General features: G+C 39.8%; 2 protein-coding genes across 3 annotated transcripts in view; both read right to left on the minus strand.

Moving 5' to 3' along the window:
• The window catches only part of abcc1 (ATP-binding cassette, sub-family C (CFTR/MRP), member 1), a 50,503-nt gene extending 40,135 nt beyond the window's left edge, over positions 1-10,368 (minus strand). For both annotated transcript variants that reach the window (XM_042505863.1, XM_042505861.1), the window contains exons 1-2: positions 10,229-10,368; positions 4,834-5,010 (exon numbers count right to left, since the gene is read on the minus strand). In XM_042505863.1, the coding sequence (XP_042361797.1) occupies positions 4,834-5,010; positions 10,229-10,276 (225 nt within the window). In that variant the 5' untranslated portion in view covers positions 10,277-10,368. The remainder of the gene's footprint in view (positions 1-4,833; positions 5,011-10,228) is intronic.
• A 2,045-nt stretch (positions 10,369-12,413) lies between these two features.
• LOC121957081 (acidic repeat-containing protein) lies at positions 12,414-26,710 on the minus strand. The gene is made up of 6 exons (XM_042505592.1): positions 25,709-26,710; positions 20,285-20,388; positions 19,950-20,018; positions 14,413-14,464; positions 12,796-12,832; positions 12,414-12,710 (listed from the first exon to the last, which is right to left on the minus strand). The coding sequence occupies exons 1-6, from the start codon at positions 26,274-26,276 to the stop codon at positions 12,665-12,667; spliced, it is 876 nt and encodes a 291-aa protein (XP_042361526.1). The 5' UTR covers positions 26,277-26,710; the 3' UTR covers positions 12,414-12,664.
• Between the last annotated feature and the right edge of the window lie 407 nt (positions 26,711-27,117).

Below are 27,117 nucleotides of genomic sequence, written 5' to 3' on the forward strand. Positions count from 1 at the left end.
AATATTAAGATCTGATGCTCCTAACCTATTGTTTTGGATGTGTTTTCAAACAAAGGTCAGTAGTTCCCATGTATTCCTATGGGGTAGTAAACCCCATAGGAATACATGGAAATCCATGGTCAAAGAACCATTTTTCTCATAATTTCTCCCTAGCAACACATTGGAAAATCTATTTTATAATTTATTCTAACTTCAGTCTATCTGGTTATTAAGTGCATGAATTGTTTTGAACATGCTATCATGTGAACCTTTATTTCTACCAGGGTTTATAGGAAAAGTGATAAAATGACTAACCCTATGTGACTAAGTACTAAAAATAGTATGTTACAGAAATGGTTGTATCTTAAGGACCTATATCACATTTTTGGTACCATTGGAGTCAGAACAACTTGAATTTCAATAATTTGTTATTTGTATGTATAATATTTAGCATATAAAATAAGTGCTAAAGTTATTTTTGTGATTTTTTTCATCTTTCAACTTAGTCTATTAATTAAGGCATGATACATTACAGATATTGAAAATTTATTTTTTGACATGTGTAGCCACACGTCTTGACACTTAACACAGAAAATGTCATGTTTCTATCTCTAACAGAAAAATATCTATAAGGCTTTTACTTAACATACTAAATATGGTATAAGGACATAAATGGGTTAATTAAAGTCTCGTAATTGAAGCATCATCTTGTCAGACTGTCATATTGGCAGAAATGTTCATTTCAGACCGATGTCAATATTTCACATGAAAGCTGTTATCTGCCAGTACCCAAGACTTTCTGATATTATTGTGCAACCCTGATGTGTATGCACTTAAATACATACTAGCACCACAGGAGAGACTTGATGTTCTCTGGATCATTTTCAGGATGTGACATTCAGGTGAAGTAAGTAATTGGTCACAGTGTTTACAAGGGAAGCTTGTGTTTTTTAACCTGGACCCAGTATTAGGGGGCTGGAAAAGCTGTTTAAAATTAGTCTAATCTGTCAGCCAGTAGCAGCAACCACGAAACTGTTAGCTGACAAAAATATCAGTGTCAGCCTACAGTCCAAAAGCCATGATAGCTTTCCTAGTTGACAAATAGTTGCCTAAGTGGACAACAATGTTCGCAATAAGATTTTATTTGAGCCTGAATGACATTCGAAAGTTTGCTGTTTCATCATTTTTCCCTTCATTTGTTTGTGTTAAAATGGGCCATGTGTTTGTGATGACGTATACAATGTTCTCGCTGCTCAAATCCAGCAGCTCAAATCCGGCTACAATACCTGTCAAATTGTGCACAGACTCGGCCTACTCAGCAAACCGCAGGCCTACGCTGGCGTGGAAATAACGTCGATCTAGTGGCTAACAAAGAAAATCATTTTGTGCTGCAGCTAGCGGCCGCAAAACAGGCTGCAATGTAACCACTCAGTGCAATAATGCAGCCTCAATGTTCAAACCGTTATTATGAGTGTCTGACAAAGAGGGATGTTAACGTAAAACCGTAAATCGAATATTTTTGACTGGTTACACACATCAGTCTATAGGTTGATTTGCATTCACACTCACTCACACACACAATCTGCTAACAGCTTGAAAGAGAGCCGCTGCCTCTGATGTTAAACCTGCGCCATGATGCAACTTCTGAGGGGGAACTACCACAACCCAGCACATCTCAGTTACTTGCCTGTTGGTCTCCAAAGCTATTTAAAGGAGGCTGGAACACGTCCTTTGACCCCATCGGAGCAATGGGGTATGACGCATGTGCAATGTAACAGGAGCTGCTATGTTGGAGGGTTACAGCAGACGTTGCTGGAAATACAGAGATGGTGTCCGCTCAGGTGCGCATACAGTGCGCTATTTTTAGCTTCCAAATGTGTTCTCGGCCTGACAGAACTTATGGGCGAGTTTGACTGAATGGCAGCTGGTATACAATAAAATGTTTCATATACAAAGAATCTGTTTTTGGTCTTTTAATTAAGATGTTTTTAATAATTGCAGAACTGTAATTCTCACCCAATATATTTTGACTGCAGATGCCTTAACATGACTAGGTATGCTCCTCGTCAATGCACCGACCTCCCTCAGTGGATAGTTAGGGATAGTTACTTTAGAGGGGGGAAAGGGTGCTGCAAAACGGGTCAGGCTAGGGATGGGCAATAAAACCAATAACGATTTCTATCACTAAATAACTTTTCCGCGATTGAAATATGAGACGGAGTCAACAGAATGCCGATAGAATGTATTCCAGCCATGTTTTGACAGATAACACAAACAGCCAATGATAATATGAATAGCGCTGTGGCGAACCAAATGCAGTGAACAACTTTGACTAAGTGTTTGACAACCGAGTCATATGTGCTTCCACAGTGTTTCATTGTGGCAGATCAAACAGCTATTGATCTGACAGCAGCGCAGTGAGACAGACAAACAGAGCGCAGATTCTCCTCACAGCAACATGTCTAAAACAGACACATTTGGTGGAAAGTGACTTCTTTAGACTTCTACAGACTACTTTGTGTTAGTTTCAGGTTTAATAAGACTTTGGAGGAATTATTTAGAAACAGCAGGATGTATCGCTCCATGTCTCATCCAGCCGCTCGCACTGAGCTCTCATTATTATTACCAGGGGCAGATGCAATCTTTTCGGGGCCTGGGGCCACACGCACGTGAACTTATTTTCACCCTTTCTCTCACTGGTACTGTAAGACGTAGGTCTATTCAAAATTTGTTTTCTTTCCTGAGTAAAATGATTGATAGCACAGAAGTTTCACAGAGGTTGAAGTCAGAGTCCTGCAGTCAGGAGAGGCTGGCCTATTATTAGCACAATGTGCTTAAATATACCTGAAGTTTGTTTAAGATGGAGCTTTTAATTTTTATATAATGCTGGAGAGTTTAATAAATAATAATAAATCATAGTTTATTACACTCCAACACACCATGGTCACATGAAACTATGTCAGTGAACTATGAGGGCAAAAAACAAACAACAAAAAAAGAAGCAAAAGGCACAATAATCATTCATTAATGGTAATGGAAGTAAAATCTTTAATTAATTTTGATACTGACTTTAGGTATGAGGTTCGGACCTTTGCTGGGGGGAAATTTTAGTTACTGAACCACCAGTTGGTGATGCCTGTTCTACAGTATATTCATCATGTTCAATGTCTGACAGAAAATAAATATTTAAACCAAAATTAACCTCATGATATTTTCATATCTCACTTAGGAGTGAAAGGGAATCTTTAAGCTTGACAGAAATAGTGATTCGATGTACACTCACCGGCCACTTTATTAGGTACACCTTGCTAGTACCGGGTTGGACCCCATTTTGCCTTCAGAACTGCCTTAATCCTTCTTGGCATAGATTCAACAAGGTACTGGAAACAGTCCTCAGAGAGTTTGGTCCATATTGACATGATAGCATCACGCAGTTGCTGCAGATTTGTCGGCTGCACACCACATCCCAAAGGTGCTCTATTGGATTGAGATCTGGTGACTGTGGAGGTCATTTGAGTACAGTGAACTCATTGTCATGTTCAAGAAACCAGTCTGAGATGATTCGAGCTTTATGACATGGCGCGTTATCCTGCTGGAAGTAGCCATCAGAAGATGGGTACACTGTGGTCATAAAGGGATGGACATGGTCAGCAACAATACTCAGGTAGGCTGTGGCGTTGCAACGATACTCAATTGGTACTAAGGGGCCCAAAGTGTACCAAGAAAATATCCCCCACACCATTACACCACCCCCACCAGCCTGAATCGTTGATACAAGGCAGGATGGATCTATGCTTTCATGTTGTTGACGCCAAATTCTGACCCTACCATCCGAATGTCGCAGCAGAAATCGAGACTCATCAGACCAGGCAACGTTTTTCCAATCTTCTATTGTCCAATTTTGGTGAGCCTGTGCAAATTGTAGCCTCAGTTTCCTGTTCTTAGCTGACAGGAGTGGCACCCGGTGTGGTCTTCTGCTGCTGTAGCCCATCTGCCTCAAGGTTCGACGCGTTGTGCGTTCAGAGATGCTACCTCGGTTGTAACGAGTGGTTATTTGAGTTACTGTTGCCTTTCTATCAGCTCGACCCAGTCTGGCCATTCTCCTCTGACCTCTGGCATCAACAAGGCATTTTCGCCCACAGAACTGCTGCTCACTGGATATTTTCTCTTTCTCGGTGCAGCAGATCGTCCTGACCATGTGTACATGCCTAAATGCATTGAGTTGCTGCCATGTGATTGGCTGATTAGAAATTTGCGTTCACGAGAAGTTGGACCTAATAAAGTGGCCGGTGAGTGTATATCGTGATATATATCAATACTGACTGATATGAAAAAAATGATCGTGACAAGACATGTTTCCATATCGTCCAGCCCTAGGTCACGCATAAAAAAAAATGTAAGCACTGATGAGGCACTTGAGCTTTTAATATTGGTTTTGGTGAGGGACAAGTTGAAAAGGTAGTATTTGTTTTTTGTTTTTTTTTTAAAAAAGTCAGTCCCCCGATAAATAAAGTAAAGTCCCTCAATGGACCGGGCGACAGCAAAATATATTTTAGCCATCTTTAAAAAAATCAATATCAGTTGTATCATATCAAGTGTACACTATTTTTGCATATTGCTTCCACAACAGCTGATGGAGACAGCGGTAGAGCAGCAGCTCGGCCATTCAAAATGACTTTTTTATATATATATATATATATAACAGCTTCAAATCTCCATTGTTAATGGCTTTCTGACAGTAAGGTAAAGAGGTGAAAATATTCTAAATATATCGTAGGGGACAGGCAGAGCAGAAATAATAAAATTAAATTAAAATAATTCTATCCCATAATAATGAAGGGTCACATGACTCACAGTTTTGGCCTTGTTGAGGTGACTCATACATATGTAGCCACGGTCATGGCTGCGGAGGTAGATGAGGTAGATGGGGGCACAAATCCAGAGGTAGAGGCATGGCAGCCACACGAGGACGGTGTTCTGAAAACACTGCGTCAGGTCTGGGTTAGCAGTGTACCACGTACGGTTCCAATCCTGGCCGAAGAAAGAAAATGATTATTTATTTGATCAAAACATCTGCTGCCACCAATAGATTTTCTGTTTTTGGAGCATAAAGGGATAGTTTGGGATTTTAGAGGTGGGGCTGTATGAAATTCATATGTATAGTCACAGTTTCTGGCAGTCAGCACGCTCCTGGTTTGCAGAAACACACAGGGCGCGCACCACGCAGGGGCTGAAATGCACTTTAGCCACTTCAAAAGAGGCCCACCTAAAAATGTAATATCAGTCTAAGTGGGAGCTGTATTTTGAGTATTTTCACTGCTTTACCTCACCGTCACACAGTTTTTTCCTTTGGCACTACATTTCTCATCAGCCACCGGTCACCTCTTTCGGTGAGAGAGTGCTGTTAGCGGCCATTAAGTGACCCGTCTGAAATGAAATTTTGCATTGAAAACACTCAATACAGCGTTAACTTAGACACATACTGTAGTTTTTAGTTAGGCCATTTTTAAAGTGGTTAAAACATATTTTAATATCAACCTCTCTATACAGCAGGGTAATGCTGAGCTGTGGGGTGCATGCCCCATCTGTTTCTGCAAACCAGGAGCATGCTGACTGCCAGCTACTGTTTGTAATACACTGACTATACAAAAGCATCTCATACAGCCTCACTTCAAAAATCTCGAACTATCACTTTAACCTTAGTCAGGAGTGCTGTTGTTATAAATATACTGTTAGTTATTATAGTCACAAACTGATGCTGAGGGAAAAAGAGAACTCATGGAGAGCTCTGCCTGTGTTGCATTCATGGACTGGCAAAAACCTCCGTATTCAGAAAGGGGACACAGAATTATACAAAGAATACATGCGCATTAAAAAAAAAGGGTTAGGTTTTTGGAAAGACTGCTAGCTCCCTGGGGTGGTTTCTGCTGGAGATGGGGTTAGCTTTGCTGGGGTAAGAAGTTGGGCTCTGGATTTTGTTATAATGAGTCAGTCAGCTGGTCTGGATTTGGGAAGTTCCCATTGGAGGATAGCTCCTGGAGGAGGTTTCCCCTCCTCTTGTTCCAAATCACATCTTCAGATGAGCAAAGAGCAAGCCTCCACCCAGCAGGACAAAAAGGGTCATGAAGACAAAGATAAAAGCAAGAAAGGGGGTTAAAGGGAAAAAAGGCAAGAGCTCAGAGCCTGGTTTCTCAGATAAGAGTTTGTTTTGAAGTTTTGGTCTGCCCACCCAGAAGACGCATCCTGGCCAATCACAGGGACTGCAGAGTTCTGGGGAGGAGGAGTCACCATCCCCCTCCATAGACAGACAGTGTCGCCTCCTGAACACTGTTACTCCTGTTACTCTTTTGATCAAAAATGTTACATTTTAACCAGGACAGAATTTTTAATGTTGCATTCACTATCTGTTTGTTTAGGACAGAATGAGACCTATGTGGATAATTCAGCCACTTTTAAAAAAAATACCTAGCCTTTGGATCAATGGGCCAGTGCCAGATTTAGGGGGATATATGAGCAGAAATGGATTCTAATATACCAAGTATGTTTTCTTTAGTGTATAACCACCTGAAAAAAAGAAATGTGTTTTCATTACCTTAGAAAGAACTGTTTATATCTACATAGAGAGCAGAAACGCTGAATTTTTAATATGAAACTGCTTTTCAGTAATTTTATTTTTCATTTTATTATATCACTGAGTCCCCCTAAATATTGCACACTGTTCAGTTAACTTTAAACTAATAAACCCAATAATATAATATAATAACATATAATTAACATGTCCTGACTAATGTAATAACATTTTTACCGGTAATGTAAAACCTTTCAGGTAAACTGATGATAGAAAAATGTAGAGGAATGATAGAATAGAATAGAAAAGAATAGAACAGAAATTTTTATAAAATGTAAAATGTGCAACCAAATTCATAATGCTGTTAGTGTCATGTTCTCCTGCTGAAAACACATTTAATTCATACTCATGCTGATTTGTTGTTGGGCAGAGACTGTCCATTAGAAGGACGCCATAAGAAGATGTTAAAAGCTGAAGAAGATGTTTAATCTTACAAAAGTGAGCAATTAAGGAAAAACCGTCATCTCCATGAAATTTTCTTTTTCATCTGACTCAACAGTGATTCTTACTGAATAAGTTTGCATTGGTCTTATGAACTTCCATTTTACACACCCAAATATAAACCAAATAAATACCAAACATTTTAAATACATTCTATTTGTATATTGATCATTTTTTACTAGTCCTGTAATGTTACCTCGACGACTCGCAGTCAACATCTATCTCAGCTCAGCTGCCTGTTCCACCACTAGATTCAGGTCAGGTGGTGTGTGCTGTGCACTACAACACATCACCTCAGTACAGCATATCTCTATTGGTTTAATAGAAAGAAACACATCTGTATTGTTGAGTGTACTGAGGATCATACCTTTGGGATTTCTGAATAGTATACCTTAATACCTTGATACTGCCCAAGACTAACAGCTCTTGTTGTGTGTTATGTGCTACGACACAGTACCTAACATTAATTATGCTCCGGGCACAAAGTAAGAACAGAACGGGAGCACAGCAGGTTCGGTTTCATTCCTTTCTAATTGCCACTGTCAGTCGGGGCATTTCGTCGGAAATCACTTTGTGAAGTTTTTTCATACACATTAATCTATATGAGAGAGTGTCAGAATGTAGTTTGATCAACCAGAATGACTTAATTCTTACAGGAAACTTTACCCACAAAATGACCCTTAGTAAAACAATGAGTCGCTGTGAATTTGTGACGAAAACATTGTTTTTCTTGCATGCCATCATGGAAAATGTCGAACATATTGACAGCAACACAATGTCCAAACGGTTTACAAACTGACACAACTCATGCATTATAATCTCACCTATGCAGTCAGATGCTCAGTACTTCCTAAACACATGCATTTTAACTAAAAAAACATACTATTGAAAACAGAGCTTAATGTGAAACTCATTTATGCTCTCTTCTATGACTGGATAAAACGTGCTAATAGTTTAACCTGTTAAGCGAGCTTAAAGCTTACGTCTGCTGCTTCAGGTTCATCTTTATGTAGCTGACATTAGTGAGAGCCTTGAATCTGTAGGCAGGTTTCCACTACAGAATTGTGCAAAACATGAGTGATATTTTTTGAAATGTCGATAAAGCACTATTGCAAGATGACTGTGTTTCCATTGAGTGATGCTCTGCAACTTCTCCTCTGGCAATAACATTCCAAGAAACATGGAGATGGATGTTCAAAACATGAGCAGCTTTATTTCTATTGCAGCCACCATACTAGCTGTCATTATTTCCAATTTCCATTATGGTTCCACCATAATGGAAAGACAAGCCCCTTATACGTGGGAGCGACCACATGAGGGATTTCTGGTAGCTGATAGTCCATGATTTCACAAAGAAATTGTGGATTTAAAACTTCTCTTAACTTTTGAAGAGTTATGTGATGCAATAACACCTGAACACCAAATATGGCTTTTTCAAATTGACTGAAATACCACCTCATGCCAGCGTAAAAACTTTTATGTGATAAATGGGAGTTTATTTCAAATTGATGTGTTGCCATTAGGCTTATTTTATATTCACAATTTCAATTTGTGCAATTTGAGGGTTAATGGAAACCCGCCTTATTTATGTCCTCGGCCTCACTCCCCACCACTATAGACCAGCTCCCTAAGAGGAGAGCAGGCAGCAGCTCCAGAGACAGACCCTGAGTCAGTTGCCACAGCAACCCAAATCAAGCCAGCACAAACCCCAGCTACGACCAGACAGCCAACACCCTGCCGGATCAGCAAACTTTCTGTTGCTGTTGTTACAGAGGTTGGACCCGTCACTGCTGCTGGCCACCAGCCTGGTGTGACACCCAGCTCTGGGAGGTTTGCATTGTGCCAACCAAAGCTCTGCCTCCTGAGCTAATGCCTGCTTTTCTCTCAGGGAAGCAGTCCAAAGCTAGGGGGGTGAGGCAGCGGGACCATAAAGTGGCTAGCACATAATTCCTGTCTCATTTGTGGTCTGATAGAAAAGACAGCAAGAAAGAGCGAGGCAAGGAGGGGCTAAGCATCTGCATGGCAGTGACACACAGCTTTACAGTGACTTAAGGTTTAATAGATCAATGTATGGGCATGGTCATTTGCTGGGAGGGGCTTAAGACAGAGAGTAGAGCTGCAGGAGGATGGTGTATATTTCACATTATGTGGTTTGTTTTTTTTCTCTTTTCCAGATTTCTGCCTGTCACACAGAGTCTATAATGTGACCTCTGTGGTGTGCATGCCCTTTTTAAGCTGTTGCACAAAAAAGAACTAACTCTTTTCTTGCATTATTGTAACCTTGAGGAACGATAAATAGAAATCCTTTTAGTGTTTGGCCATAAATGCCGTTTTTTTTTTTTTTTGCTGTCATTTGATTCTAACCAAGACAATTTGGTAAAAAATTGCTTCACGTTGCCAATATGGACTTCATAACTGTCTTTAATGCAAAATAATAATCAAAGTGGTTATAAAAATGGGATTAATCGTGAATAACTACTGAAATTGTGTGATGAATAAGCTGATGATAAGCTGCTGCTTTGCAAAATGCTCTTCAAATTGTTTTCTTTTATTGTGATAGGTAAAAACGGAAGGAGTGAGCGGTAAGGTGATGCTGTGCCCGGTATGACCCGTAATAAAGACTGTTGCCGTGTTGGTGCAGGCTGGTTCACGTTCACGGTGATGACATAACAAGTTTCCAGCGTAACTTTACTGCAAACAGAGTTAACGAGGACGTTAACGTTAGCAGCGTACCGGGGCGTGGGTGCCAACCGTGCTGACATTTTATTACAATACATTAGCGCGCGGGGTAACCTTTAACTGTTCTGCCGAAATGACATAACACGAGCTGCATATAGAATGCTTTGTGAGTGTCTGTATAACAGACTGAATGCGTGTCTCTGAACCACTGACTGTACGCAATCATTGTCTGTGATACAGACAGAGACATCCCGGTACACTCAGTGTTCACACACACCAGGACGCCGGCAGGAGGTTAAGCCGGTTTACGGTATTTGGCGAAGCCGGGCTCCGGTCCCGTAAAATGACGCTAGCTGCAGTGTAAAGACTCCGGCAGAGAAATGTAAGTGACCGGGGCTCAGTCAGCTCCGTTAGCATGTGTGTTGCCGGTAGCTAATAACAACAACTGGACAGAGTTTAGAAAAAAAGCTAAAGACATTAAGGTGGAGAAAACAAACTCACCCAGAACGGATCGGAACTGTTGACACTGCAGAACTGATCAAACCCCATTCGCCGCGACGCAATGGGATTCTAAGTCCTGGCTGTTGGGAGTGTGTTCTTAGTTCAGCTTTGGTTTTGTAACCTGACTTTAAAGGCAAAGCGGAAGGTTGCTTCCTCGTCTTCTTCTTTGGTAGTTTAAAAAACAACGCGAGCGCTGTATACCGCCACCTGCAGTGCGGTCAAGGTATGAAAGTATATTTCGTTGTCAGACGGGATTGTACTGCATGAAAAACGAGAAAACGGCTCGTTTAGTCGTTTATTCGTTTTGAACGATTAAACAAAAAACGAAAGTAAAGAGCCGTTTTTCCATAATCCCATGTTTGGTTTCGAGAAAAAGTGGGAACAGTGTGTCAAAGAAGCAGCAAAGTATGTTGGTGCTTGCCACAGCCTGTGGGACAGCCTGAACAACCTGACATGATGTTTAGACGTCATTTCTCCTGCACGTGTCACTTTTTGTTTTATTTATTTATTTTTTTTGTCATGCCTATATACAGTAGACATACTACACACACACACACACACACACACACACACACACACACGCACACACAAAATGTTCTTGCTCTTTTATATTTATGCATCTATTTTTTTAATCCAATGGATTGCTGCTGAAGATCATTGATTTTTTTCGTGTCTTGTTTTCTTTGATTTATATCATCATTTAATTGTATTGGAGGTTTTGGCAATATCGTTTTACATACATTCACGCCAATAAAGGAAATTGAATAGATAGATAGATAGAGATATATAGGAATACTGTATGCAATGCTCAGAATTGATGGGGTCACAGGGGGTGGTGTGTTATGGGCCCAGCAGGTCATATTTGCTCTATAGTGTCCTTGCAGCTTCATGTAGCCATGCCTACACCCGTCCAGATTCTTTAATTTCACTGTGCGGCACTTCTTCTGCCACTAGACGGCAATACCTGTGACCAATCACACCTGAAGCACTTTTTGCACTTACTAAGGGTTTTTTCCTTAAGTCTAAATTCTTGCTTGTGTTGTACGTCACTTTGGATAAAAGCGTCTGCTATATGAAATTGTAGAATTGTAGAATTGTAGAATCTGCAGAAGAAGAAGCAGGTGCCACAGTGTCAACATGTGAAATGTTTCATGTTTCCAGAGGCCTCTCTTCTTTTCCAGCTGAAGGTGTCTTCTTTTATAATATTTTGGATATTTCATCAGATTTTTACATTTCCACTCATCTTTTTCTGCTTAATTTTCAAAGAAATGCACAAAAGCCGTTGCAATGCGCAGAGGGAATGGTCATGTTGGCCCAGGGTGTTTGTGACCCAAGGTCAGCATATCTCATACCATGAACAGCTGTTTTCACAATGATATTTGTTTGTTTTTTATAGATAATGTATTGGTGGTGGTTTTGAATAAATGTGTTTTGTGTTGTATATCGTATTATATCCCTTATAAACTCTTGTTCATTATCATTTGTTTTGTTTTGTACCTTGAGTAAACTATTTCACACTGTTTGCTTTTTCTTTGTTTTCTCTTTTTTGGGGGGAGAAGATTGGGGTCCTTAGATAATCAAAAAAAAAAAAGATCACCCTATTCTCCCACCCAGATATTTTTTGATGCACAACAATGCCACAGAACAATAAATGGAAAATCAAAGTGTAGAGATCAAGTATGATTCTTTAAAGATTTGAGAACATCCCTGTATTTCAACAATGGGTTAAATTGATTTAAACATGGTGAAAAGTCCAATTTATTCAACCCTTTTCTAGTATATGTGCCATTTATGGTTTTGTTTCCTAATTTTCTCTCCCCAAAATTAACAATGTATCGACTTCAGCTCCCCATTTGTTTAATCAGGAAGATGTCAAATGTCTACTGAAATGTGTAAAAAATTGTAATTTTTTATAAATAGGGAGTAGTCATATTTAACTAATTACATTAACTCAAGTAAAGGTCCAGTGTGTAGGATTTAGTAGCATCTAGTACTGAGGTTGCAGATTAAAACCAGTTGAAAATTCTCCCGTGTACTGAGCGCGTGAGGCAGCATGAAGCAGCATGTTGGCATAAAGTGGCATAAACCCCTTTCTGCAGAAAATGTTTCTCTGACTTTCTTTGTTGAATACAGTACTTCATACATTCAGTCTGGTGAGCATTTTTAAAATCAAGAAATCACTCAGTGAAAATGTCCCCTCTTTTTAATTTAACTTATCCCAAATATTAATTGAAATATTTCAATTTCCTTAAAAGTGCTTCTTAGACTTAGTCAGTTAACAACAGTACACAAATATATTTAGATACTTCTTTAACATTTCTGTTCAGTCATTGGTGAGCAAACGTTAAATATTCTCAAAGAAAAAGACAAAAATAACACTGAAAATCAGAAGTGACGGTGAAAGTTTGGCCACATGGTGGCAACATATGGTTGGGTTTAGTTGTCATCATCATCGTCATCGTCAAAGACATCAGCTACAGTCCTGTGGATGGAGAGACAAACACAAGTTAAAGACTGGTGATCATAAATGTTTCAACAGGTACCAGTTTAGTACAATCATGACTTACTTGTAGATGGATCCGGTTACTTCATCAAGAAAACCTCCTGAAGAGAAAAGACAAAGTCAATGTGTGCTAGAGCCTCTGTTAACAAACAGAAAAGGAAGCATTTCTCTTCACAGGTAGAGTTGTCTCCCTGCACAGCTCCCTGTGGTCACTCCAATCTGAGTCAGGACACTGTGTTGTGAAGGCCTATCATGGTCAAGTCATACACCCCAGCCTGTCTACTATGCCTTCCTGCTGTCAATCAGTTTGTAGGGGTGTATCATCAGAAGTGGCAAACCAGGCAAATCTTTGGAGTCCCCCTAAAAATTTGGGAAACGGGCCCCAGATTGCCACTCATACTAGTACATTTTGCAATAACAACTGTAAACCCCCTTAAACCTACCATGATTTCACTGTACACTGCACCACCGCTGTCCCCACAACCCCCCGTAGCAGGGCCTCTTCCAACAACTGTGTGACAGTTCGATACCATTAAGGCCCTGACAGACCAAGCCATAGTTGGCTGACGGTCAATGTTAGGCTGTCAGTGAGCGTCCATGGCCCTCATCGCTGCGGTGTGTCCCTCACAGTTTGCCTTTGTTGCTGCTCATCTGCTTTTTTTTCTTGATGATTTAGCTTGTTATATAAGTGGCAGGGATGGCAGAGCCCGTCAGCGAATAAAATCACTGATTGGCAGGTCAGCTCAGTGCACAAGAAGAGAAATAGAAGGAGGAAAGTAAATGGTAAATGGAGCTGCACCATGATAGTGCTTTTTTAGTTGTTTGACCATTCAAAGCACTTTCACATGAATAACATTTACCTAATCATGTGCACATTCACACACTGGTGGCTGAGGCTACCATACAAGGTGCCATCGGCTACTCCATTTTTAAACACTCATTCACACATGGAATAGCCATTGGTGTGTGAGTAAGGAGCAATTTGGGTTTCAATATCTTACACAAGGATACTTCAACATGTTGACTAGAGGAGCTGGGGCTCAAACCACCAAACTTCTGATTAGTGGACGACCTGCTTTACTAACTGAGCCACAGCCGCCCCAACATAATTCTTCATCTGGCCCTTTAAGGTTATTAGCTGGCTACTTGTAAATGTCATACACATACCACTAGATGTTAACATGGGTGCAGCACTCAAGGCTTTGATGGGCTTCTTTGCCTGGGCCCCCCAGAGTCTAGGATCTCCACTGTCAGTTTTCCACTCCTTGGACCAGCTACCACTTATCAAAATCATGACTGTTTGCTGTCCTGTCTCCACAATGGAGGAACCAGCTCCCCATTAAAAAGTGGACAGCTGAAATTCACATATTCCATCACAGACTGAAAACCCTTGGCCGTTAAAGTTCCAAAAAAAGGAATTAAAAAACATTTTTTTCTGTCTTTACCATATCTAAATGTAGCACTTGAAGCACTTTGCTTATGCAGTCATCCTTAGTTCTTCTGCCTAACCTTCAGCCATCATTGTAGTGAGGGAGATCCTTCTCTATTTTAATCTATGAATCAAGTACGAAGTTGAAACCTTCTTGTTTTATAACAGGAGTGACCAGTTGAAATGGGCAACAACAAAAATGGAACTTAACTGATGTGTGTTTTTTTCTGTGGCAGCTATGCATTTACTCACCTGGCTGGCAAAGAGTTTGGCAAGCAGGACACACATGGCAGAAACCGCACATCTGTGAACAAGAAAGACAGTAATGAAAACAGGACAGAGGAGTCTGAAATGAAAACATTTCCATAATTTTACAAGAAACCTTATCAATTTTTATGACCCCTGTGCTGTGTATTCCCAACCTGCTTCCTGCCTAAAGTGAGACTCTCACAATGCCATAGGTTACTTCATACATACATAAAAACATGTGCATGTGTCTGTTCACAGATGGATGGAAGTCAATTTCTATCCGAAAAAAATAGGTCAACTGTAAGGATTGACAAACTTAACAATACCCATGGTAAGTAAAAACAATTAGACGTACGAAGTCTAAACCAACTTTTATTCTAATGCACTTTTTAAAAATGAAAAGTAAAACCTATATTATAATTATGGCTCAGTATATCACAAATATCGTATAACCTTTATGTGCCGTCATTGTTATTCCATCATTGCTTTTTGAAAATCATCCCTGCCTTTCATCCATTTTTTTCGCTCCCTGGCAGACATGGGTTTCCACATGAATGAAAGGGCAATAAATGTAAAAAGTTAATCAAGTATAAGGTACACCACATGCAGCCAAAATGGCAGTGAATGGCTTATGCAGTTTTTAAGCTGCGTTGACTTTCATGTGAGATACCAAGCCAAATGACCCATAACAGAACTGAAAGTCTAGTGCCTGCTTAGACACTACACACTAAAAAACAACACTATTATTTATGTGGCAAAAGTTGAAATTATTGCAGATAGTCTAACGTAAGCGGAACAGTATGAAGTCAAAAGTCTAATCCAGGAAACTCTTTGGGCTAACTCTGGAAATGTTGAATTGTCTACAGTACTAGATGAGGGTGAGTGTAATTGGGATGTTGATACACAACCCTGTGGTCACCAGGAGGTGTATGACCTCATGCCCAACCACCTGCAAGGACTGGTAAAGACTGCTAAGGAGGTGCACTGTTAATGGAAACAATAAGTCCATCAAAAATCAATTGCTTATGAAATATTGGAGGAATCAAGTCAAGTCAATATTATTTATAAAGCCCATTATCACAATACACAGTTTGCCCCAGAGGGCCTTCCAGCATACAACAGCCCTCTGTCCTTACACCCTCATATAAACTAAGGAAAAACTCTTCCCAAAACACCCTGTAATGGGGAAAAAAATGGAAGAAACCTCAGGAAGAGTGACTGAGGATGGATCCCTCCTCCAGGACGGACAGATGTGCAATAGATATTATCAAAAAAATTAAATTACAGTAGATGGGGGTGGCCTCTAGCTCAACTGCTAGAGTGTGCCCCCCATTTTGGCCTTTGCAGTGGCCTGGGTTTGCCATTTGCGTGTCATTCCCCCTCTCTCTCCCACATTTCCTATCATTAAACAGCAGTCTTATCAATAAAAGGAGAAATCCCCAAAAAATAATCTTAAAAAAAAAAATTACAGTAGATGACAAAATGATATGCAGGAAAGAGAGAGAGATGCAGAATATGCCAGCTGTCAGAAGTCATCAGCTATAGAAAATAGTGAAGTAATTCAAGCTTTGGAGACATGTGTTCCATTAAAAACCCACTGGTAACAAAATCATTTGAAGGTAAATTTCCAGACACATTCTTTTTAAACATACTAATGTTTACTTGATGAACTGAACTTTACTCAAAAGACATAGAGAAGGTCAGCTAGTGCTAAAGAGAATCAGAATCAACACAGACCTCACACAGAAGGACTGGCCACTGGGGAAGACGGTCAGAGGAATTCATCCTTTTGAGGAGTTTACTGTATCAGTCCATGTGTCTTTAGACATATTTTGCAGGGTTATAAAGTATGAGAAGCTCAGTGGCAGGGTCTCAGAAAAACTTCCATGAAGCAAATAGGTTGATGTCAAACTCCAGGAGTGAAGTACTTTAACCATCAAACAGGACTTCCTATAGTAGTAGAGAAGGTATTGTATTGGCACAGCATGTGAGCCAAAATGCTGGGAGTTGCCAATGTGAAAACATCCAGCCAGGTGGCAAATAAATGACTATTGTGGAAGAAAGGGAACTCATTGCAAAGAACCACATTGGCATGCCAGATGTCCTTGCAGCTTCCTTGCCAGCTTTAGCTCTTAAATGCCAGAGGTTCCAAGTTTAATCCTTGGGTCTCTTCTGGGCAAAGTTGGAGGACAACAAGCAATGACAAGCAGGAGAAGACCAATGGAAAGCCAATGGACTACATAGTAGAAGAACACAAGCTCCACACACACAAATGCAACTTGTCCAAGCTCTTTTGCAAGAGAAAATTAAAGCTAAAATCCAAACCACCAGAAACAGAGACAGCTGCCCAGTGACACGGCTCTATGATCCTGTTGGCCTGGAAAACCATGGTACATAGAAGGAAACTTTACTGGTATGTCAGGCATTCTAAGAGGCAAAGGGCAAAAGTTGTTTAGAGATGGGCTCAGGGAGGATGTGCTTGAGCTCTTTGAAAATTATGTCTACCGTGGCAAAGTCAAGCTCACCAGGGCACTAATTCCACCATGCTTCACTGATGAATTCCTGGATATACCTTAGGTAGAACTCAGACCGACAGGGCACAATAGTCAGACTGTTGGAATCCAAAGCCAGAGTATCCCCCCTGGACCAAAAAAGTGATGCTGTCAAAGATGAGATGTGCAGAGAAGTGTTTGCCTCACACCTGAGTAAGTCATTTGAGCTGCACAGCCAAATTCAAGTTTGGAGGTGGTAGTATCATTCCATCAATTTCAATTTCAATTTTATTTATAAAGCCTGTTATCACAAAACATAGTTTGCCTCAGAGGGCTTTACAGCATATGACATCCCTCTGCCCTTAGACACTCACACACATCATCTAAGGAAAAACTCCCCAAGAAAAACGTGTAATGGGGGGGAAAATGGTAGAAACCTTAGGAAGAGTGACTGAGTACGGATCCCTCTTCCAGGATGGACAGACGTGCAATAGATATCATAAATAACAATTAAATGCACTGTAATAATGATAACAATACTATATATCATATAACATTAGTGATAGATGTAAAATTACTAAATGCACTCTACTATAGCATGTGATGTTACATGCAAATATCATAGGTGTCGATAATAGTCCCATGCGTACATTAATAGTGGAGGCATGACACATAATAATGGAAGTAGAAGGTCGCGCCGAGCAGGATCACGGCATCTGCGCAATCAAGGCCCACAACACAAGTCCAGCTTCAGACAGGATCACAGCAACAGCACAACCAAAACCACGATCAAGGCAAGCCAGAGGTTTTTTATATGGGAGGCAAAAGATAGATCTTGATCGAATATAACTCGAATAAAATAAGGTTCCTTACAGTTGTACTACAGGCCAAGGCAATGCCATCTAAAGGAATTATATTCATTTAGAAAAGGAGTTACTGAAGTGTTTGGGGTCAAGAACAATAACTTCAGTTTTGTCTGAATTTAACATCAGGAAACTGCGACTCATCCAGGCTTTTATGTCCTGAAGGCATGCTTGAAGTCTTGATAACTGATCAGTTTTTGAACTAATAGCCAAACAATCCCTGGTGCGGTACAGCAAAAAAAAAAGAAAAACTAGAGTGGACTATAGCACATTCTTTGCAAACAGGATTGGAGAGATCCAGCTAAGCACAACGATCTAAGACTGGTGGTGGATTCCTGGTCTGCAAAACATTGGTGATGCAATCACAAGAGGAACCAGCCCTCAAGACTTAGACTCAGAGTGCCAAAATTTTTAGTTTGCCAGTGAATGAGTACCCAGTTAACTCATCCAAAGAACTAGCATCCACTGCCAGGTAAAGCATCAACCTGTTGCAAAAAAGGTATTCATTGCTGCACTGACAAGGGTAAAGGGAATATACAAGAACTGTAATGACAGTAGTGATGGAGTGGCTTGAACCTTGCTCAAGATGAGAAGGAAGGCATGGGTCATAAGAAGATTGTCCAAACGTTGTCCTTGGCTAAAACAGGGAAGTAATAACTGACTTGCTGCCAGAAAGAACTTAACCACTGGCATAATTTGAGTTCAAAATAGTACATCTCTTTAGACTCTGCCAAGGAAAAGATGAAGACACGAAAAGAGTGACACTAAAAGTCCAGGGCGTTGTCTGTTGCTGAAGGCCAGTAGAGCAATCTTCAATCCAAATTGAAACAGAGTGGGTGTGGAAAACTCACCTGTTCAATTCTCTACACTAAAAATAGTGTTGCAGAGTCTGCTGTACGCATTGCAAGGAAATCACTCCAGAGTCTCGAAAAGGAGTCAGTTACAGTGAGTTCTAGACAACTCTTCACATACAGTAGCAGCCAGCCTTCCATATGAGCACCCACTTGACGCCGTGGTACAGAGCTGGGAAGACTTTTTTCGATTTGTCAAACCCTACAAAAGATTACAAGCAATGTAGTAAGAAGTGTTCAAGTTCTGGAAATGCTGGAGCAATCCAACTTGTTGGTAAGAGGCAAGTGGCACACTGCCCAGAGAAAAGTCACTGTTGAGGATATTGTCTGGTTATGGGAGCAAAATGCACTGAGAGGACAACTCAAGGTTGGCAGGTATCAAAATGAGAAGATCCAGCTATCTCTCACAGAGACATCAGGTGGCTGGTGGTTTTACTGCCTGCTAAAGTACAGATGGAAAGTCAAGTCAGCAGCACATCTGAAGCGGACTGTGAACAGAAACCAGAATGCTTCAGATACCAAAATTTGGTACAGTTGCTTACAGATTCTGCATACATAATCAGATATCTGTTTCTAGAGATAAGAGAATATGGGATTTGCCATAGACATTGAATGATAAAACAAGCCAGAGCCATTGTTAAACTGAGACTGCAGGGATTTCAACCTGCGCTCCTGTCAATCGTTCTGGCAAATATCGGCTCTCTGGCCAACAAGATGGATGAACCCCCAATGTGGTTTAATATAAATTAAATTATAATAAAACAAGCCAGAGCCATTGTTATATTTTATATATATTTTTTTATATATTTTAACCAAGAGTTACCACACAGACCTTTGACATCCTTTATACAACTTGTTCCAATGTTTCCCCTATGGTAGGTACTACAGAACACTGTGCTTCAAAGCAGCCAGACACAACAACAATTTCTCACCACAGTCCATCACTCTGATGAACATTTATTCATACACTGTCAATAACCTTGTAACACCAAAACATCCAGTCGCTCCCATTATAGATACTACTTCAAAACATGTATATGTATGTATGTATGTATGTATGTATATATATATATATATATATATATATATATATATATATATATATATATATATATATATATATATATATATATAGTATGTATATATATATATATATATATATACAGTGTATATATATTCATTTACATTCCTGTATACATTAATAGCCCCGTCTATTATATTAATCATGTCAATTGTTTGAAAAAAACCCAAGCTGATTAAGATGTTTCTTGGCTTTGGGGTTAGAGAGGGACATGACCTAGAAGTCAATTTTTACATTATGTGTATTTTCTCACCTTGCAGTCATCACAGTGTTCAGACTTGTCTCCCTCTTTGCAAGGACATTTGTCACAACTGTCACAGTGCTGGAAGAAGACACAAATTAGGTAAAAAAAAGAAAGAGTTAGAAAGGATGATACATAAGAGAACTTAAAGAGTGGACAAATGTAGAGGGCAGGATTGCATGTAGGTATGTGCTACTTCCATTACAATGCAATAAAAAAATCTCAACTGTTCCAGTTGTTGTTGGTTCCTGTCACTGGATTTCACTGACATCATTTGTAAAGGTCTCTAGTTTTCTGACTTAACTTTAATGGTTAATCTAATTTCTTTAATGTAGTTTTAGACATACCTCACAGAATTCACAATATGAGCACAAAGAGCCCTTATGATAGGCAGCATCATCATCATCATCATCATCATCATCGTCGTCGTCGTCATCATCGTCATCATCATCTGCATGATATTAATAATAAATATATTATTTTTGAAGAAAAATACTAAAAAAAAAACACTCAGCAATGCTACAGCAAAGACATATTTCCCCATTAATAATGCTGATATAAAGTGAAAGTGATTTGCATGTCAGTTATAGTTCACAGCAATTTTGGAGTGACCGTAAATTTAAATGACACTTTTTAAAAACAAATGTCACCCAATCAAAGTCAGCCTTGTAATTTATACATGGGTCTGTGGCTCCACAGGAGTTGGATCATGGGGAGTGAAAGAAAACATACATTTGGATTCCTTAAAGCTGACTGCTGACTTGTTATTGATAGTGATGCAATCCCTACAGTTAAGATAATGTAAAAGACTTATGAAAAAGTTGAAAATCACAGAATAAAGCCACAGTTATGGATTAAACTCAAATTCAGGGAAAGAAATCTTTTTTCTCTTTCCTTTTTTAAAAATACTTTTCCTCAGAAGTATGTCAATAATTTCAATTATTAGGAATAGCCCCATTTCTCTCACACTACTGGTCAAATTTTCCATGGTGTAAATTACAAACTGAATGTGTATGGTTATAAAAAAAACAGACTAACCAGCAAATAGAAACTCCTCAATATTTTCAGAAATTAGTCTTCTGAGTAAAGTTTCATTGTTGTAAACACTGGTGCTCTGGTAGCATTGGGCAATTACATGAGATTGGTGATTTTACAAATTTTTCTGCCAAGTATCACAGTGGATAAAATGTTAAAAGCACCATTAGGTGCAAGACAAAATTCCCAACTGAACAAGGAGGGCACCCTGTCAAAGACAGAATATAGTTTACAGTTTGGATTTATATTGTACTTATATTGTGCATATCCATCTAAATAATCTCATTTTTAACTTGATGCTGTCATTGAGAATTCATGTTTAATTCAAGGTCGGTTTGCGTTGGATTTGTTGGTTGCAGTTTGTAAACACAGCAAAGTTGGCCCTCCTCTCTGGCGCAATGGCTCCATTTTGGATTCATGTTGCTTGGTTTTTGATATTCACCCTTCACAATGTTATTTGTTGGGGGGGTGCACATCACTGCCATAAGAGTTTACACCCAGACATACCCCAAACACAGCAATGTAGGCGAATACAGGTAGAAACTGGATCATAAGTGCTGATTTACAAGGATCACTTTTGTATGAGTCTATACATCGTTTTAAGAAAAATCCTACCCATTCCCCTAAACCAAAGTCATGGTGACAATAGTTTTAGGTAGCCATGCCACAATGTAAATATACTCGCTTATAAATAAAAGTCATGATAGTATGTAAGTAACAAAGTATCATTAATTCTTAAAACATGTACTTAAAATACTTATTGTGCAACAGGTATTATACAGGTAATATTTTGCAAATTATAATAGTGGAGTATTATTACTTATGTATATCAGGTCTAGTGTGTAGGATTTAATGGCATCTAGCGGTGAGGTTCCAGAATACAGACATCTCCAGTGTGGCAAGCATGTACTGCGTTGGTCAATTTGAAAATGGTAATGGCCCTAACTAGAGCCAGTGTTTGGTTTGTCCATTTTGAGCTACTGTACTACATGGACTACATTGTAGGGAACAAGGCCCCCAGAAAGCCACTCAGCCTTGCAGTCAATTTTTCCCAGTGGCCACTCATGGTATTGCAGCAAAAAATCTGTTGTGGCCAAAAAACATTTTCCCCATAGACCATCATCATAGAAGAGACATCTGTAAAACTGTTGATCCATGGAAGATTCATATTTGTAAAACTTTCCTGAAGCTGAGAAAAGAGAAAACCAACAACCAAAAGTCACAATCAGTACATTTACACGATGTTAGAAAAAGTCAAAATATAGTGTGACTAATACTGGACTTTTAAAATACATGTTTACATGTTACTTCGACTTGTTACTTTGGTGCTTCTATACTGGTACAATGACAGTAGTCCAGTTAAATGGCCTAATCAAACTGTAACCATAGCTCAATTTAACTGTGCATGTGTACTGAGTGTAAAGTCTATGAGTCGTGCATGAACTCTTGGGCGGGGCCAGTGGTAGAATATTCAATGGACCGAATACCACGGAAGTAAATCCTGAAGCTAGAAACTATTTTTGGCGTATGTGCCAAGTAAAAATTTCCATTGGAATAAATATGTGTAGTTTTTGGTCCGGTGACTAAGAGGAACCACTCTATATGTAGATATAAACAGCAACAGGTGAATATACACTAATGAAAACATGGGTATGAATATTTAAATAATTTCTACCAATGTATCCTGGTCCTTTAACCTTTAAGCACCATTTTAAGAAAATTATTAGCAATTTTAGATACTGTTGGGTAGTTCACTCTATAAGAATTATCATGTTATATGTAAACTTATGATATGGCATGGATGTGAAACTAATTTGTGCAGTAAATACAGTAAATGTAGTAGAGTATAAGATGGCAAAAGATGGACATGCAAAAGCACAAGTACTTCATAATTGCACTGAAGTACAGTATTTGAGTAAATGCGCTTTGTTAGTGTCGGCCTACATTCCACTGGGAATGCACGATATGGAATTTTTTGATAAATATCTGATGGGCCTGTATAAACAATTCATTTGGCTGATAACCAATACAGATATTGATATATCCATATTTTCCCCCCCCACCTAATTTTATTGATTTTCAAGTCTTTTCTGTCGTGATTTTAACATCAGGGCTGGCTCTTGGCATAAGCGATATAGGCGGTCGCCTAGGGCACCATCTGCTGGAGGGGCGCCGCCACGCCGCCAGTCCCCCTTGGCCTCAAGGGAAAGTAATAATAAAATAATAATTTTCTATGCCCACTGGCACCCTCACTTAGTGTTTTCTGTCTAGAAAAAAATATATATATCAACATTACAAATAAATAAACGGTGACATGTTCCTAAATTATGTGTGAACACGTGATGTGTCGTTATTGGGTGCGGAGGTGCGGGTTAGGGTTAGGGCGCCTAGGGCACCAAATTGGGTAGAGCCGGCCCTGATTAACATCATACTATGAATACTCTTTAACGTGATGGCCAAACAGCAGATGAAGACATGAAACACAATGCTTTTCAATGTATGTTATATTCATTCATTGTGTAAAATAAGAAAAAGCATGTTAACATACCAATATTATCGTGCATCCTTACATTCCACCACTGTTGCCAATATACAATACAAATTACTTTTTGACTCCATCAGAATTTTATAGCATGTTTTCACCAATGAAGTAATGTTTGGCCATACACATTTTTGTGTCTGTTTTTGTATCATTTTCACAGATTGACTTTTTCATTACTGCAATGGTTTGTTGGTATATTGACTTTTTCAAAATCACCCAAAAAAAAATGTTTCACTCAGATGTTAACATTTGTGTCAGAATCTTAATTTTAATTAAGACTGAGGCAGGCATATTACATTTGTGCCCAACTGTTGTATCCCCCCACTATTGTAGTCTCCCAGACAAGCATTTATAAAACACAGTCCTTATAGAACATGCAGTGGTCAGAACAGATACTCACAGGTTTTTAATGTCTGTAGCTCAGCATTCTGGTCCTCATGCAGGTAATATGGCTTAATACATTTTTACAGGCCGCTGATAAAACTACCGATACTGTCCATGCACTTTTATAGCTCTAATACAAGTCTTTGATTGCATTTAGGCATTTTATGATCATTTGATTTATTTATGAATGAAAGTAGGGTTAAAGACATATGGACAATGGTAATTTTCATATTTTCCATACATTAATGTTCACAGTCAACATATAGTCACATTTTTACCAAACAAGAAGATAAAGAAAGCAAACCGTTTCATCTCTTGACTATTTGACATTTGACAGCTCTTGGCTCTTTTATCTCCTCTATAGAAAGAGATGTTTCTCTCTTTTCCCAAATACTCTCTCCCTGTATGTCTGAAAAATAACCAGCAATCCACTGTTGTACCATTTCACAACAAATGAGTTAAACATCTGTTTACCTTAGTTTCACAAATGACTCAGATATTTGTATTAAGTGCCAAATAAGCATTAAATGGTGAGGGGGAATTGCATAAAGCTTGAAACAAATATTCAATATATATAAGCTACTGACAGGTGCATCAAAAGTTATTATTGTATCTAATGATTCAGAACAATAACATTTTAGAAAATAAAAAGAGGTATGAGTATTACACTGTGCATAGATACATTGAAAGTTATTCTATTATTTGTGTTTAGCAATTTTACAAGTGCACACACCAGACTTAAAAAACACATTCTCTGCTCTTTAACAGACAGCGGCAATTATGCTCTACAGAGAAAGAAAGAGATTGAGAGATATGGAGAAAGAGAGAAACTTTATTTCCGTTGTTACTCTAAGCTTTGTGATAAATTTAGGTGGTGGCCCTCCTGCACCTCTCCCTCTGTCTGTTTCTTTGGCACCCAGGAACCCCCCCCCCCCCCCCCCCCCAGCCCCCCAAATATCACTGTCTCTCTTTCTTTCTCTGTAGGTTCACATAAAGACACAAATGCAGGTCAATCTAATCCAAAACAAGATCCTGGTGGTGGAACCATTCTTTCAAACGAAACACAAATCAAAAAATCTCAGACTAGTGACCCCAATGATGAATTTCCAAGTCAGGCTTGGTTTTTCGTGAAATTGTTTTTTTTTTTTTGTTCTTTTTCTCTCTCAAATCAAAGCTTCTGCAGTCCCCAAGTTCATATCTAGTGTACTGTACGAAGGACTTCGGACAGTTGGACTTCAGATGGGCCAGTTCAATTTCCCCAGATTGCTCATAACTCTATTTAAGCAGGGAAAAGAACACAGTGTCAGAGACAGCAAAGGAAATGGACAGCTGGAAGGGGGTGGAGGAGGGATTTTGATTACCTATGAGCTCTGAGACATTTAAATAAGAACTGACAAAGAGATGACCAGGTTTGACAATGTTAACGAGAGGGGAGTGGCTTTGTCTTAGCTCCTCCCTTTTCGAACACTGTCCTGTAATATACGTGCACACATTTGTGCGTGAAATGCATCGCTAAGCACATGTCAAAGCAACCGCCATCACTGATACTTGAACTTTAAATACATCATATGGAAGTGCAACATTGCTGCATCAGAGCTGTGGCCTGTTGCCTTTCTGTGCTATGTTTTAGCAGTTTGCATAGCCAACCACAGCCCAACCTGGAACAAACAGCATGTTGTCATTCAATATCAGTGACAGCTGATACTTTAACAGTACACAGTTCTAGGTGCGGATGCCTGCATCTATGCTAACACAGGAAGAGACAGTGATATGAGAACACATAAACTATTGCATATTTAAAGTGACTGACCTTCATGATCGTCATCGTCATCATCATCATCGTCATCATCGTCGTCATCGTCGTCGTCGTCATCGTCGTCATCGTCGTCGTCGTCATCGTCGTCATCATCGTCATCGTCGTCGTCGTCATCGTCATCGTCGTCATCATCGTCATCATCGTCGTCATCATCGTCATCATCGTCGTCATCATCGTCGTCGTCATCGTCGTCGTCGTCGTCATCGTCATCATCATCATCATCATCGTCATCATCATCATCATCATCGTCGTCATCGTCGTCATCATCGTCATCATCATCATCGTCATCATCATCGTCGTCATCATCATCATCATCGTCGTCATCATCATCATCATCATCATCATCGTCGTCGTCATCGTCGTCATCATCGTCATCGTCGTCATCGTCATCGTCATCATCGTCATCATCGTCATCATCATCATCATCGTCATCATCAGCCATCAGACCTTGCTCGTAACGGAATGGCAAATCCTGAGCTTTGGCAGTGGGAGCCAACGGGGTGTGGAAGGAGCACAGCAGTGCCAGCAGCACTGCAAGAATCAAACTTCTCAATGATGCCATATTCACAGCCAGGACGGGGCCAACTAATGAGGAATTAACCTGGAATCACTGCAGGAGTCCAGCACTGCAGCTCTTTGCCTATTTGTCCCACACACACACAACCTCACAAAATCAAACTCACACTCAGGTATACACACTGTAGATGGCTACAGTAGGAAATGGACACCAATTACAACGGAATCCAATAGTCAGGGTCCAGTGCACAGACGATATTCCAAACTGAGATCCAGTCACCTGTTCCCAAGTCGTGGTAAAAATGATCCTTAGAAAAAAGAAGGTGTCCAACCTTTGAATCTTGGACCGCAGCAAGACACTTTTAGTCCAGTGCAGCACTTATGTGATCGGTTAAGACTGCAATACGAAGCTGACAGGAGAGCTGTCACTAAATGGTCAACGCTGGGGACACAGACAGGACTAATGTGAGAGCGACAGAAAAAGAGTGAGACCAACCTATGGGGTTAGCTGAGAAGTAGGGGGGGCAGTCCGGCTGACTGACAGGGGCAAATGCTGGTGGGCAGGCCCGCACTATCCATAAGTTAAGTTACTGAGAGAAGAGGGAAGTGATTGGAGGGGGGTATAAGGAACGAGTGGGGCATACTTGCTTTTCCATCATCATCAAATGTTCAAGTTTAACTTTAGAACAAATGTTCAAGCTTAACTTGAAAGAGGACTACAGCAGAAGTAGGCCCAGGCAACGATGACCATATACTGTGAGGGGAAGGGGGGATGAGACAGTGTAGAGCTGGGAAGATACTGGACATTAAGTTGTACACAGTACAGACAAATCATTTGTAACATCTGTCTTTTGAAGTAAATGACTGGAGTACGATATTTGTTTGAT

This window comes from Plectropomus leopardus, chromosome 17, assembly GCF_008729295.1.
Source record: "Plectropomus leopardus isolate mb chromosome 17, YSFRI_Pleo_2.0, whole genome shotgun sequence".
In the NCBI taxonomy this organism is placed as follows: domain Eukaryota; kingdom Metazoa; phylum Chordata; class Actinopteri; order Perciformes; family Serranidae; genus Plectropomus; species Plectropomus leopardus.